At 31.4% G+C, this 15,145-nt stretch overlaps 1 protein-coding gene across 2 annotated transcripts in view; it reads left to right on the plus strand.

Moving 5' to 3' along the window:
• LOC145280058 (regulator of telomere elongation helicase 1-like) overlaps nucleotides 1–15,145 on the plus strand; it is a 1,039,981-nt gene that overhangs the window by 623,801 nt on the left and 401,035 nt on the right. For both annotated transcript variants that reach the window (XM_080131745.1, XM_080131746.1), the window contains exon 10: nucleotides 7,551–7,698. In XM_080131745.1, coding sequence (XP_079987871.1) covers nucleotides 7,551–7,698 — 148 coding nt within the window. The remainder of the gene's footprint in view (nucleotides 1–7,550; nucleotides 7,699–15,145) is intronic.

Below are 15,145 nucleotides of genomic sequence, written 5' to 3' on the forward strand. Positions count from 1 at the left end.
GGAAATTTGCTAAGTGTCTTGCTAATAGTCTTGCCACAGAGAGAGAGACGTACATTTCTTTTTCTTTTTTTTTTTTTACTGTGCCAGTTTTGTTTAAATTGTACAACTATCTTTTTATCTACTTATATATATATATATATATATATATATATATAAAGCAAAGTTTCTTGTATGTGTGTCTATGTTGTTGCATCATAGTTTAATTGTTTCTTGAAGCACTAAACTAACTGCAGGTTTGGGATTAGAGGTTCGATCCTATGTCCATATCAAACTGTCTGGATTTCTGACATAAAATGCACCAAATATTGGTATTGTTATGTTTTCTTTTCCTTTTGCAAAACTCAATCATATTTTACAAAATAATAAAAAAAAAAAACAAAAAACAAAAAAAACAAAACAAATACCATTAATTTAAAGATATAAAGAACTTGACACATTAAAATTGTATCCAAAATTACTGGAGTCGCCATTAAATGACCTGAAAAGGATTGATATGCCATAAAACAAAACAACAAAACCAAATGTTTCACTACTAGTAAGAAAAATAAGCCAAGGCAAATTATAAAAATAAGTTGCAGACCTTTTTATTTGTTTTTAAACCCGAATTTACAAATCAATATTTTATACGTTAAACCATTGTACATATTTGATGTATTGTTTACTTTAAAGAGAAAATATTTGTTTTTTTGTTTTTTTTATTAAAAATGGATAGGAATATTTAATGAATGTTCATTAATATATTTTTACTGCATTAATAATTTCTATATAGCGTATCTTTATGTCTATGTACGCGGCTCTTAATGTATGCTCTTACATATTTATAAATGTGATCGTTTAGAAATATTTGTTGTGGGTGTGACTGTTTCTTTGTGTATGGTAGTGTGTCAGTGTTTAGACACACAGCAGCAGTTTAACAATGGAAGAATTAACATAACACGGACAGCTCTTTATATGTGACTAGCGAGGGGTACCCGGCGTTGCCCGGGTGTTTGGGGGGGGGGTTAAAAAAAAGTAAGTATGAGGATCGAACCCGAACCGTTGAGGCAAAGTTGTGAAAAAAAAACGTGCGACGTTAACCATTGCCCCACCGCAACATGCTTACGGAAACACGTTTGAATTTATTTAATTAGGTGGATTTAGCAGGTGCTCGTTTTAATGAGTTAATGAGGTCAGTTTGACTGCGGGATTTCATTTACTGCTGAACGCTTTTTTCCTCGCCCCCCCCAAGATGTTTATAGGAAAAAGACTAAGCCACATGCGGCGAGCGACAAATATTGAATATTTATCTTCCCGAAATCGAGCAAATTGAATAGACAGGCGAGCTTCGTTGTTAACTGTGAGATATTACGATTTGTATGTGATATAAAAAGTTTTAAAAAGTTGTTAAGCAAGCGACCGCTTCTCTGAAAAAAAGCACAGAAAAAGCGAACACACATACATACATACATGCATACATTTTCGCTTTTATATTTATAGATGAATAACCATTTCTGGGGTTTACATCAACAAACTGAAACATACCTTAATTTTTGGATATTTCTTCTACTCTTTCATGGTTTTCATATGTTGCCACGCTTCGAGATTTCTTCCTTCCATTTTGGAAAACATCAAAGCACGAACCATCACTTTTATGTACGAGGTGCTTTTAATTAGTTTCCAAACTTTTTGTACAAGCATTTAAAATTGAAAATTCATTATGTTATTGCAATATATCTTATGAGATGACTGACGAATTTTTATGATTTCATGTTCAAATAAACAACTAGCGAAGGCATTGGAATACACCCTACTAAAGCCTTACTGTCACAGCTGGTGAATTTCGAAAATGCACTTTGGACGTGAGGACATTTTAGAAAAACGACATGAAATAAAATTCTGCTTTAAACTTGGAAAAAGTGCCACAGAAACATATGGAATGCTTCAGACTGCTTTTGGACCATCTTTCTATGAATCAAGCATTAATCTTTGAGTGGCATAATAGATTCAAGGAAAGTAGGGAGTCTGTGAGGAATGATGAGAAGTGTGGGAGGAGTAAGGAAGACAGAACGCCATAGTTGATTGGCCAAATAAAGAATTTCATAGATAAGAACCGTTGTGTGTCTATGGAGACAATAAGTGCACAGTTTGATGTCAGTATGGGAACTGTAGATGCAATTATTCGCAAGGAACTAAAGATGCAGAAGATTTACGCAAATGTACCAGTCCACAACTCCATCCTTATCACAGACTATTTGACCAAGATGGGCATCAAGACAGTTCCTCATCCTCCCTATAGTCCAAACCTTGCTCCTGTAACCTTTGGTTAATCCCTAAGCTCAAGGAAAACCTTAGAGGCTGTCGTTATGAGACAGTTGAGGAGATGAAAGGCTGTGGTGAAGGTCATTGACATACTCACACAAGAGGACTTTTCTGGAGCTTTCCAGGAATTGTTGGAACAGTACAAGTGCATTGCAGCCAGAGGAGATTACTTCGAAAGGGGCTAAAGTTTCATGTTTGTTAAATCAATAAAGGTGCCCATTCGAAAAAAAGTTTAGAAACTTATTGAAGGCACCTCATATAAACGTTTATTTTACACCACGAGGTTTGCAACGACTATCTCTTGCTCATCTCACGTCTCCTGACTCTCGAACGTGGAGACGATCTCTTGTGATCCTGTCGCTAACAAGGCTCCACTCTCGACTGTGTTGTCTCTCAATTAAAACCTGTGCATCTAAACCCTTTCTTTATCTCATCACGTCACCACATCACCAAACAATCCAAATCGCTTGATGCAAATTGTCTGTATTTTGATTGTCTAAAAATTAAATGTCAGATAAAGTTCTTTTTTTTTTTTTTTTTTTTTTTGTAACATTCCTTTCTATTAAAACATTTTCTCGTATTACTTTGCGCTACATAGCATTTAACAATTATTAATCATAATAATAATTGTACAGGATCATCTGGCATTGCCTCGGCACACTACTATTATACTATGTTTGTTTATTTCTTTTCAACAATTTTAGATCTATATGAAGAAGTAAAGCAGAATTTTTAATTTTGTATCTCTATACCGAATTCCTAAGGTAAAAAGACAAAATATTTCTGTTCAGTCGGTGACCGTGTGGATAAAGTATTTATCTTCAATATTCTATGACATCGTTCAGGGTTCGAATCTCACACTAGACAATTTTTTATTTTTTTTTATTTTACCTTTTTCTCTTAACTTATTTTATTTTTTTATTTTTTATTTTTATTTTTTTTGTTTTTTTTTGGCATTTCAGTTTTCATAACCAATGCCAATAATCATCATAAAATTTAATTCTTTTTTATTAAAAATGGATAAAAAATATTTAATAGATGTTCTTTTAATTTGGGCTACAAATTTCAAGAAAAGTTGAGAAACTTGATATAGACAAGTATTATACCGAGGATATATATAAATTCGTATTCCTGTTTGTTTGTTTGTTTGTTCACAATTTGATTAATATATACAAAAGGTCCATTACTTTTATATTTCATTTATTTCTATATATAGTATGGTTCTTTCAAAATATATGATTAAGAGGTTACCTCATTTGCATATTATATTAAGGAAAATCGATTTTATTAAATAGCTGTATGTTAGTTTAAGTTTCTAGCGAGAGAGTTATTTTAAGTGTTCTATTTAAGATTGTTATTTCATCAACTTTAGATAATAATTATATTGATAATATATTTAATTTAATTTATTTGGAATTATTATTTCCTACATCAAGGTTTTTAGAAACTGGTACAGTTATTTCCCTTGACGAGTTTTTTTTATACGTTCCGAAGTTCAAAAGATAAAAAAAAGAAACTCTTCCTCACATAAAATAATTTGCTAATCGCAATAAGTTTCTAACGTGAAAAAATAATTTCGTGTAGACAGAAAGATATTTTGTCCCGTTTTGAAATATTAAAAAATAAATAAAACACTTATGAATAAACGAAAAAATCTCATTTGTTTATTTTTATTATTCTTGAAATGACTATACAGAATCTATGAGCGTTCTGGGAATTGACTCACCGCCCCCCCCCCCCAAAAAAAAAACAAATAAGCCAATAAAAGGAATTCCATTTTGTTCTTAAACTTTTCAAACGCGTTAATGCTTATAAACATTATTATTTTTACAGTGGACAGATTCCTTTTATTCACTTTCCAGGTTGGAGTCTGCTTACATGGCTATTTTTTTGTTTTTTTTTTCCAGTCGCTCCGGCACTCGTTGCTATTTTTATTGAAACAAAAGTTGTTTTGATTCATTTATTTTTTATTTCATTTTATTTTTTATTTTATTTATTTATTTATTTTTTGGCGGGGGTGGGGTCCAGCACGTGAGCAACAAAAACTGCTCAATATCTGGAGAATAGCTTCTTCTCTTTGTATCCATTATGCCAATTTATCAATTTATCTGATGGAGAGGTTATCAGGTACTTCCTTTTTGGGACGTTACATTTACATGTTTTTATCGATTCTTTTATATTTGAAATTGTTGTGGGGGTATCGACGTTGCCCACGATGAAAATGATTGAATTCCTTAGTATAGCAGGTTTGTTCCAAACGGAACTTTGTGCCGACCCGAGCATCGCCAGGTACCCATGCTAGTGTGTGTGTATATATATATATATATATATATATATATATATATATAAAAACAGTTCTGAATTTTTTAGATGCTTGTACTATTTGGATTAATCGTACAATTATTCCTGTCTTGAGTGTTCTCTACACAATATTTAGGTCGATGTAACTTTCGATCTTCCTCGGGTGTAAAATCGCCATGTTATTTGGAGGGGGGTGGGCAGGATAAAAGGTGGAGGTTAGCTCTGCACTTTAAGGTTTCGAATTTTTGGATTTAGTAAAAGTAAACTTACACAAATTATAAAGATAATTAAATTATCAGGGAATCTTAGGAGTATTATTTCTAACTTATTATTACAAATCCATCAACCAATTTTAAGTTCTTAGAATATATAATATTTACGAAAATAAGAAGTGCTGGTTTCACTATGTTTAATCGTATGTATGTCTTGTGTTATCAGTTTATTTTAACAATATGTTGTTTTTCTGTTGTTTTTTATTTTTGTATGTTCTTAATATGACTGATATCTGACAAAAATGGGAAATAAAGGAGGAAAAAAGATATAAATACATAAATATAAAAAACATATTCACTTTTGAGAGAAATAGGAATTAAAAAAAAAAATATCGAAATTCAATTAAAATTTTTCTGCTGGTTTAAATTGCATGTATTTTAGAATATACATATCATAGTTGCCTTTTTTCCTTGGCAAAGATGTTCTCTGATCATGTAAGAATTGAATTACATAGTGTTGTTTTCCATATACACACTTCTGAAATTAATAAGTATCTGTTTTTATTTTCAAAAGCTGATGCTAAATGTTTTTATAGGGGCATATGACACGGTCTAATGTGTTGATTACATTTTTTCACGGCCACTGTAAAAAAAAAATTCTTGTAAGAAACGATTTATATTTTTGGAGTAGGGTTTAGTTTCAACAGATAGCCTATAAGTGTATTTTCAGCATATCTCTGGTTTATTGAGATGAAATTCAATAGTTTTGTAGATATTTGGTCATTTGTGGCAAAAGTCACCTGGAATAGGCCACTTTCAGTGATAAATTTACTTAAGAAATCTATCTTTCAGGTCAAAATTTTCCAAGGTCAGAACTTTGGTCATTCTAATAATGGCCTAGATTGATCTAATCAGATATCAAGCTCCATTGCACATAATCTGTGTCGATATTATTTTAAAATGACAATTTTTTGCCACATTTTTTTTTCTAGAATTTGCCAGAAAGGGTCACATTTTTCAGGATAAAGGGTTTTAACTCTATTTCATACAAACAATGATTTAAGAAATCCATCTTTCAGGTCAAAATTTTCCAAGGTCAGAACTTTGGTCATTCTAATAATGGCCTAGATTGATCTAATCAGATATCAAGCTCCATTGCACATAATCTGTGTCGATATTATTTTAAAATGACAATTTTTTGCCACATTTTTTTTTCTAGAATTTGCCAGAAAGGGTCACATTTTTCAGGATAAAGGGTTTTAACTCTATTTCATACAAACAATGATTTAAGAAATCCATCTTTCAGGTCAAAATTTTCCAAGGTCAGAACTTTGGTCATTCTAATAATGGCCTAGATTGATCTAATCAGATATCAAGCTCCATTGCACATAATCTGTGTCGATATTATTTTAAAATGACAATTTTTTGCCACATTTTTTTTTCTAGAATTTGCCAGAAAGGGTCACATTTTTCAGGATAAAGGGTTTTAACTCTATTTCATACAAACAATGATTTAAGAAATCCATCTTTCAGGTCAAAATTTTCCAAGGTCAGAACTTTGGTCATTCTAATAATGGCCTAGATTGATCTAATCAGATATCAAGCTCCATTGCACATAATCTGTGTCGATATTATTTTAAAATGACAATTTTTTGCCACATTTTTTTTTCTAGAATTTGCCAGAAAGGGTCACATTTTTCAGGATAAAGGGTTTTAACTCTATTTCATACAAACAATGATTTAAGAAATCCATCTTTCAGGTCAAAATTTTCCAAGGTCAGAACTTTGGTCATTCTAATAATGGCCTAGATTGATCTAATCAGATATCAAGCTCCATTGCACATAATCTGTGTCGATATTATTTTAAAATGACAATTTTTTGCCACATTTTTTTTTCTAGAATTTGCCAGAAAGGGTCACATTTTTCAGGATAAAGGGTTTTAACTCTATTTCATACAAACAATGATTTAAGAAATTCAAACCAATCATTAGTCAGCTGGATAGGTTTTTATTGAACTAAATCTGTTTTTATTCTGTGTAATTCATGATTTATAAAAGAAAATAAAAGGAAGAAAAAAAAAGAAGTCCAGCAATCTTTAAAAACAATTGAACCACACCTTAACAAGCTTATTTCACCATCAAATTGATAATTTTTTTTTTTATATAATGCTTGGGAACACCATTAATTTGAAGGGTGAGGGCTGGTAGGTGATTAAATTTTTTTTTTTTTTTTTTTACAGCTTAAATAGGTGAAAAGCAAGAAAATAGCAGAATTCAAGATTTGCGAAATCTATCCAAAATATTCAAAATTAATTTGTGTCATATTTAGTCTTAGTTAATTTTTCTAGTTAAATGAAGACAACATGCAGGTAATATTGGATAATTTTTTATGAATTTTGGCTAATTTTCACCATTTTTTGGACCCACCCCAACATGAATTTAATACCATTTGCATTGCAATTATAAATTATGAAATAACTGTTAATAAATGGTTCAAATACATTATTTTCATCTGTTTTTCAGGAATTTTTCTTCAAATCATTTCTATGTTATATGGTTAAACTAAACAGTCAAACATTTATTCATTTATATAGTAACATAAGCTAACCCTTAGGCCGAACCTTGTGATTTATACTGATTAACTATGACTATCGTTCAACTTTCTAGACATATTTTTTATTGGTAGACTTTGAATTTGTTAGAATAATTTGCGTTTTTTTTTTTTTTTCTTTACTCCAGGAAAGAATCTGTGAAGAGAGCGCTTCATTTGACCTCAATTCCACCGATCTTGCCCTTGTTATTGAAGAATTAACACAGCTTTCTGCTAAAATCGTAGAAATGGCCCAAGAAGAGGCTGTCTCATTCACCACTGATACAGATACTAATGGTAAGTTAATTTTATTAACTTTACTCTTTTGTTTTGAAATTATGAAAAATTAATAAAATGGATATATGAGTTCACCACTCTGCAAACTTTTTTTTAACCTACTTGTGAATTAGTGACCATATCAAAATCGAGCAGAATGAAAAGAATAGAAAAATTAAAAAAAAAAAAAAAAAAAAAAAAAAAACAATTGGGACAAATAAATAATGTGAGAAGGAATCGAATTTCTAATCTTAAAATGACCCAAGTTAAAAAAAGCAGTCTCAAACTGGTGATGTTTTTCAGGAACGTTAAATTCTAGTTATTGGTCTGAAAAAGCTTTTTAATGAGATTGAAATAAATTAACCTAAAACCTACCTTTTTTTTTTTTTTCTTAGTTTTTACACAAACTCTTGTCAAAGAAAAAATAGGTTTAATGCTCTCAAAATTCATACTAGAACTGCCTGCAAAGACCTGTGGTTAGAGTACATGGAAAAATCAATTGTAAAAGTGACCTTCTTCTGAAGGTTGAAGGTTCAATTCTCAGTGGGGGTGACCGAAAAATACAATTGTGAATTATTTGACAAGAGCATGCTACGCCCATGAAGTAAATAAAGGGTTTCATTCAAAAATCTGTTCAAATTCCCGAGTTCAACAAGTTACACTTGAAGAAGGTCGGAGATTACATCAACTGAAACATGAAAAGGACGCTCAAGATGAAAACAATAGTCCTATGAATCCAAATAATATAAATAACCAATCCTCATCTAAAAAATTCAGAAAAGTTATATAAATCCTTTATACATAGTTATTTATTTCTGTTATAAATATTTGGTTTCTACTTAAATTCATCTTTGTATGTCTTACAAAGATGTTATTTTGTATTTTCTTATTTTTGTGTCCATCCGTTTTTTTTTTCTCTCCAATGATAAAGCAAGGAACAAATTTTAACAATGGTGAACATCACATGCCTTCTCTGAGATATTGACCTTTTTCTCACTTTCTTTTTTCTTTCTTTTGTTTTGCTGTGCGTTTTTCTATTTTTTTTTTTTTTTGAGAGAGAGAGAGAGCTCCTGGGACCAGGCACTTCCTCCAAATTCTATCTTACAAACTCACCTCAAGATATAATTATCTTAATAAGATATAATAGTTGACACTCTGTGATTTGAAGGAATGGATGGACTTACAGGTGCCTAGAACTACAGCCCAGCCCACTTATCTTTGACATCACACAAACATATATTATGCACGGATTAAACAAAACTGAGAGGAAAAAGATAGCGAAATACCAAAGTCTTATGAATAACATGAAAAGAAACTGGAATCTTAGGAAAATCTCAATCGTTCCAGTAATTATAGAAGCAACCGGACTCGTGAAAAAGAATTTCAAAAACTACCTTGCAAATATACCCGGTGAACCGAGTGCAAGAGAGATTCAAACAATTTCACTCACGTTTAGAATTTTAAGAAGATATTGGTTGGAATATCTGAGTTAGCAGGTGAATGTTTGACATCAGGTAGGATGCCCCATCCTCAACTTGAACAAACTGATAAGAAAATTAAAAAATAAGGTCAGATTTATATATTGATATTGTATGAGACATGAGCTAACAGATGCATGTCTGGCAGTAAGATGCCCCATTCCTACCTTGCAAATATACCCAGTGAACCAAATGCAAGAGAGATGCAAACAATTGCATTTCATGAGGTGTTTAGAATATTAAAAAGATCTCTCTCTCTCTCTCATATATATATATATATATATATATATATATATATATATATATATATAATGTGTGTGTGTACGCATGATTTGTTTGGTTTATATTGACCAACTTTTGGTCTGCATGACCTCAGAAACTCTCATTCTATTCAACTGAGTTGACTAGTATGATGACTCTTTGAAGATCATACAAACCCAAACCTCAATTCAGAATTGTATAAGTTGTTAGTTTTCAATGACTGAAATCTCAACATGTCAGTGTCAGATAGAAATAAAAGAATGTGATTGTAATGTACTCTTTGCAAACTACTTGCCCTTGTATTATGATTAGGGCTATGACAACAGCATATTCTTTTCATCATTTTGACTCTTGAATGCATATCCGTTGATATCTTATATGCTTTTTATACAGAGTCATGTGGTTCTTGGTTGATTAACTGTCTGTGTCGGATATATACTAGAGATTTAAAACAATGATAAGAATATGCTGTTGTCATAGCCCTGATTATGATATGCTTGTAATCTCCTCTTCCTATAGCCTCTGGATGAGTCCATTTAGTCACAAATAGGGTAGTTCACCATCACAACATAACCCTTGTAAATATTTAACATGAATGACATCGCAACAAAAAAAAATATATAAATGACTATCATTTCAGCTTTATAACAATTTATTTGATTTTTTAAAAAAACTAGCAGGGGTATGCGGCATTGCCCGAGTGTGCGTAGGTAGTGTAGTAAGGACCCCCCCCCCGAAAAGTGTTAGTAGCGGAAGGGTGGGGATCAAAACAACAATAGGCAGTTTGGGTGGAGGGAGATGTTAAAAAAAAGTGGTTGTAGGCAGGCTCGAACCTGTAACACGAAGGAGGGGGAGAAAAAAAAAGTAACGTCTTAGCCAATGCGTTCATGACGCAACCGGAAGTTGAGAGTTTGAATTAAGGCTAGTCAATCCAATGAAGACGATAACTTGCAAAAATGTTGATGAAAACAGTGACCCCCCCCCCTCCTTGTAGAAAACTGCCCAGTTGAGAGTGAAGGAATTAATGTTTTTGGCCAATATTTCAATATTTGTCGTCCGAAGGATGGAACTTCAAAACGATACTGGTTTCGTCAAGATCTGTTGCGTGTGCTGAAAATTTTTGGCAGACATACATACATACACATAAACAGACGTTTGAGATTTATATAATAGACTAGTGGGGGGTACCCGGTGTTGCCCGAGTGTGTGTGGTCGGGCGGGGGTTGGGGGTGTTAATGAAAACCTAAGAATAAGCAAAGTAAAAAAAAAAACAGAAAAACGAACGTTAAACTTATCTGAAAAATAAAGCAGGGGGTACCCGGTCGGTTGGGGGGGGGGTAATAAAAAAACTAAAAAAACTAACGTAAAGCAAACAAACGATGTTAAATGTAAAAATCTGAAAAACAAAAAAGAAAACAGAAAAACGAACGTTAAAACTTCTGAAAAATAACCCCCTCCAAAAAAAAAAAACACGTGAAAAATGGCTTAAATAAGCCTGTTTCAATATTAAAATTTAAAAAAATCGGTGTGTTTTTGGGTGTCGGTTGGGGGTTGAGGGTGTTAATGAAAACCTAAGAATAAGCGAAGTAAAAAAAAAAACACCCAGAAAAACAAACGTTATGTGAAAAATGGCTTAAATAACACTGCTTCAATATTAACATTTAAGAAATCGAAAAAAAAATCTCACACCACGATTCGAACCCAAAACCTTTAGATAATGACCCAACGCTCTAACCAACTGAGCTAACACAACACACAGGAAATTGTATCAATTCTTCAAATATTTAAACTAAATCAGGTCATGACGTCGTCTGACGCATGCATAGAACTGATCTCGTCATGGGAGGACGGTTTTTGCTGACCCCCCACCCCCCTCCCTGTAGAAAAGTGTTGATTTCAGGGTGAAAAAATTAACGTTTTTGGCCAATTTTTCGATATTTGTCAGGTGAAGGATGGGGCTTTCATATGAGACCAAATTTGTGAATTTTTGTTCTGTCAAAAGTTTTTAGCAGACACACAAACATACACACATACCTGCATACATACATACATACATTTTCGCTTTTATATTTATAGATTTACTGTAGTTTCATGGATATTCATCAGAAGTATTATTGAAAATTTTCATTCATATAAATACACACATGGAAATATATATATATATATATATATATATATATGGTATAATCATGTTAACACACTGTTTCTTATTAAATCATCAAAGTTAAGCCATGATGAGCCTAGCCAGTACCAGATGGGTTACGATTTGAGAATACTAGGTGCTGTATGTACTGTGAGAGGATATAGAAATTTCTAGGTTAGTATCTGGGGGCATATTTCAAACCACTGGGAGAGATGTACACTGAGTCTTCGTTAAGATATGCATCTAGGAGAAGGAAATAATTCTGATGTAAAAACTTGATGTTTGCTGTCTTCTCTGTTTTGTGACGATCGTTTGCACCGACTGAGATTAGCAGTGGTTCCAAAAAGTGTGGATACTCCTACACAAGCCTTCACCACTATAAACAAATTGTCTGTATGGATTTCAAACAATATAGTTGCCTGAACCTCATATGCTGAGACCTGATAGGAGGGTCATTTTTTTTTTTTTTTTTTTTTTATAAGGATGATTGACTGTAGATGTATAACCATAAAAAAAATCAAATTATACTAACAACTGCACACATACTATCTTTCAACATTTCTACGAGTTCTAAAAAAAAATAAACAGTAGGATATATATAAAAAGGTAGATCAATATATGTCAACATCCTCTTAGATACCACAAATGCCATAAATATAAGGAAGCATATGCAAGGATGAAAATATGTGGGGAGGGGGAGGGGGTGGAGAAAATTTAAAAACATGAATAAGCAAAACACTTTCTGCCGCAAATACAGGAAATGAGCCGATTTCAAAGACATATTCTATCCATTGCCTAATCTATAATATATATCTCACCTGTCTGTTGAAATGTATGTTTGTATGTCTCCCAAAATCTCTTGAAAGAGGCGATAGATTTTCACAATATCATTTTGAAGCTTGACCCTTCAGATGACAAATATCGAAAAATTGGTTAAAAACATTAATTTCTTCACCCTCAACTGTGCAGTTTTCTACAGGGAGGGGTAGCAAAAAATCGTTCCTTCATGATAATTTAGCCAAACACGCATGCGCAAAACACGTTCTTTCTTGAATTAGTTTTAATATAAAAAAAAAAACTAATTTCGCTCACACGGTTATAGACCAGTGGTTATAGTAGCAGTGTCGTTATCTCTTAAGATTGCACGTTTGAGCCAAGATATCAGATATATTTGTTTTTCGATTTTTAAAGTTTTAATATTGAAATAGGGTTATTTATGTCATTATTTCGTTCGTTTTCTTATTTTTCCATCACGTCCGCTGTTTTTTTTGTTTTTGTTTTCCTGATTTTTTAAAAAGAAGTTTTAACATTCAAACAAGATCATTTATGCCATTTCTTTTTCGTTCGCTTATTCTTTATTTTTCATCACGTTCGATTTTTTTTTTTTTTTTTTGGTTTTTCCGATTTAAAAAAAAAAGTTATATTTAAATAGGGTTATTACGTTTGCTAATTTTTTATTTTCCATTTTGTTTTGATTTACCTCCCCCCACATATACACGCACACACCTCACCACACCTGGACAACGCCGAGTACCCCCGCTAGTTCAATATAAAAATTAATATTGTAAAAAGTTCCCAACTTGACATAGAAGAATCATTGTATGTAAATGTTTTTTTAATTTGCCACACACAAAAACGTTTGATACAGTTGAATGCCAACGGTAACAATACTTGAATAAAATAAATTGATGGACAATTGAAGACGATTTTAAAATATCCCGAAATAAAACTAAATGTATACCTTTGTGTGAATTGTGGAAAATGCATTGTGATCCAGTTTTAAAACTGGAGAGGAATGGAAACACTTGTAGTACAACAGCATAAATTCCTTGGAATCATTTTTGACTCAAAATAAACATTAACATGTCTTCCTCACATGAAACAAAAATTAACATGTCTTCTTCACATGAAACAAAAATTAACATGTCTTCCTCACATGAAACAAAAATTAACATGTCTTCCTCACATGAAACAAAAATTAACATGTCTTTTTCACATGAAACAAAAATTAACATGTCTTCCTCACATGAAACAAAAATTAACATGTCTTTTTCACATGAAACAAAAATTAACATGTCTTCTTCACATGAAACAAAAATAAACATGTCTTCTTCACATGAAACAAAAATTAACATGTCTTCTTCACATGAAACAAAAATTAACATGTCTTTTTCACATGAAACAAAAATTAACATGTCTTCCTCACATGAAACAAAAATTAACATGTCTTCCTCACATGAAACAAAAATTAACATGTCTTTTTCACATGAAACAAAAATTAACATGTCTTCTTCACATGAAACAAAAATTAACATGTCTTCTTCACATGAAACAAAAATTAACATGTCTTCTTCACATGAAACAAAAATTAACATGTCTTTTTCACATGAAACAAAAATTAACATGTCTTCTTCACATGAAACAAAAATTAACATGTCTTCTTCACATGAAACAAAAATTAACATGTCTTCTTCACATGAAACAAAAATTAACATGTCTTCTTCACATGAAACAAAAATTAACATGTCTTCTTCACATGAAACAAAAATTAACATGTCTTCCTCACATGAAACAAAAATTAACATGTCTTCTTCACATGAAACAAAAATTAACATGTCTTTTTCACATGAAACAAAAATTAACATGTCTTTTTCACATGAAACAAAAATTAACATGTCTTTTTCACATGAAACAAAAATTAACATGTCTTTTTCACACAAAAATTAACATGTCTTCCTCACATGAAACAAAAATTAACATGTCTTCTTCACATGAAACAAAGGTAAAATGCAAAAAAGCCATTCAATTGATGAAACTTGTGGCACACATCAAATATGAATTGTTAAACCAAATATGAATTGTTAAACCAAATATGAATTGTTAAGCCAAATATGAATTGTTAAACCAAATATGAATTGTTAGGCCAAATATGAATTGTTAAGCCAAATATGAATTGTTAAACCAAGTATGAATTGTTAAACCAAACATGAATTGTTAAACCAAATATGAATTGTTAAGCCAAATATGAATTGTTAAGCCAAATATGAATTGTTAAGCCAAATATGAATTGTTAAGCCAAATATAAATTGTTAAACCAAATATGAATTGTTAAACCAAATATGAATTGTTAAGCCAAATATGAATTGTTAAGCCAAATATGAATTGTTAAACCAAATATGAATTGTTAAGCCAAATATGAATTGTTAAACCAAATATGAATTGTTAAACCAAATATGAATTGTTAAACCAAATATGAATTGTTAAGCCAAATATGAATTGTTAAGCCAAATATGAATTGTTAAGCCAAATATGAATTGTTAAGCCAAATATGAATTGTCAAACCAAATATGAATTGTTAAACCAAATATGAATTGTTAAACCAAATATGAATTGTTAAGCCAAATATGAATTGTCAAACCAAATATGAATTGTCAAACCAAATATGAATTGTCAAACCAAATATGAATTGTTAAACCAAATATGAATTGTTAAACCAAATGCTAGTATGATACAAACGGAACTACAGATGCTTCATCTATAAATTAACTCAGAAATTTTATCGAAAAACATTAGAAAATGTTCGCTG

This window comes from Euprymna scolopes, chromosome 7 (assembly GCF_053919585.1).
Source record: "Euprymna scolopes isolate OS-2025 chromosome 7, ASM5391958v1, whole genome shotgun sequence".
In the NCBI taxonomy this organism is placed as follows: Eukaryota; Metazoa; Mollusca; class Cephalopoda; order Sepiida; family Sepiolidae; genus Euprymna; species Euprymna scolopes.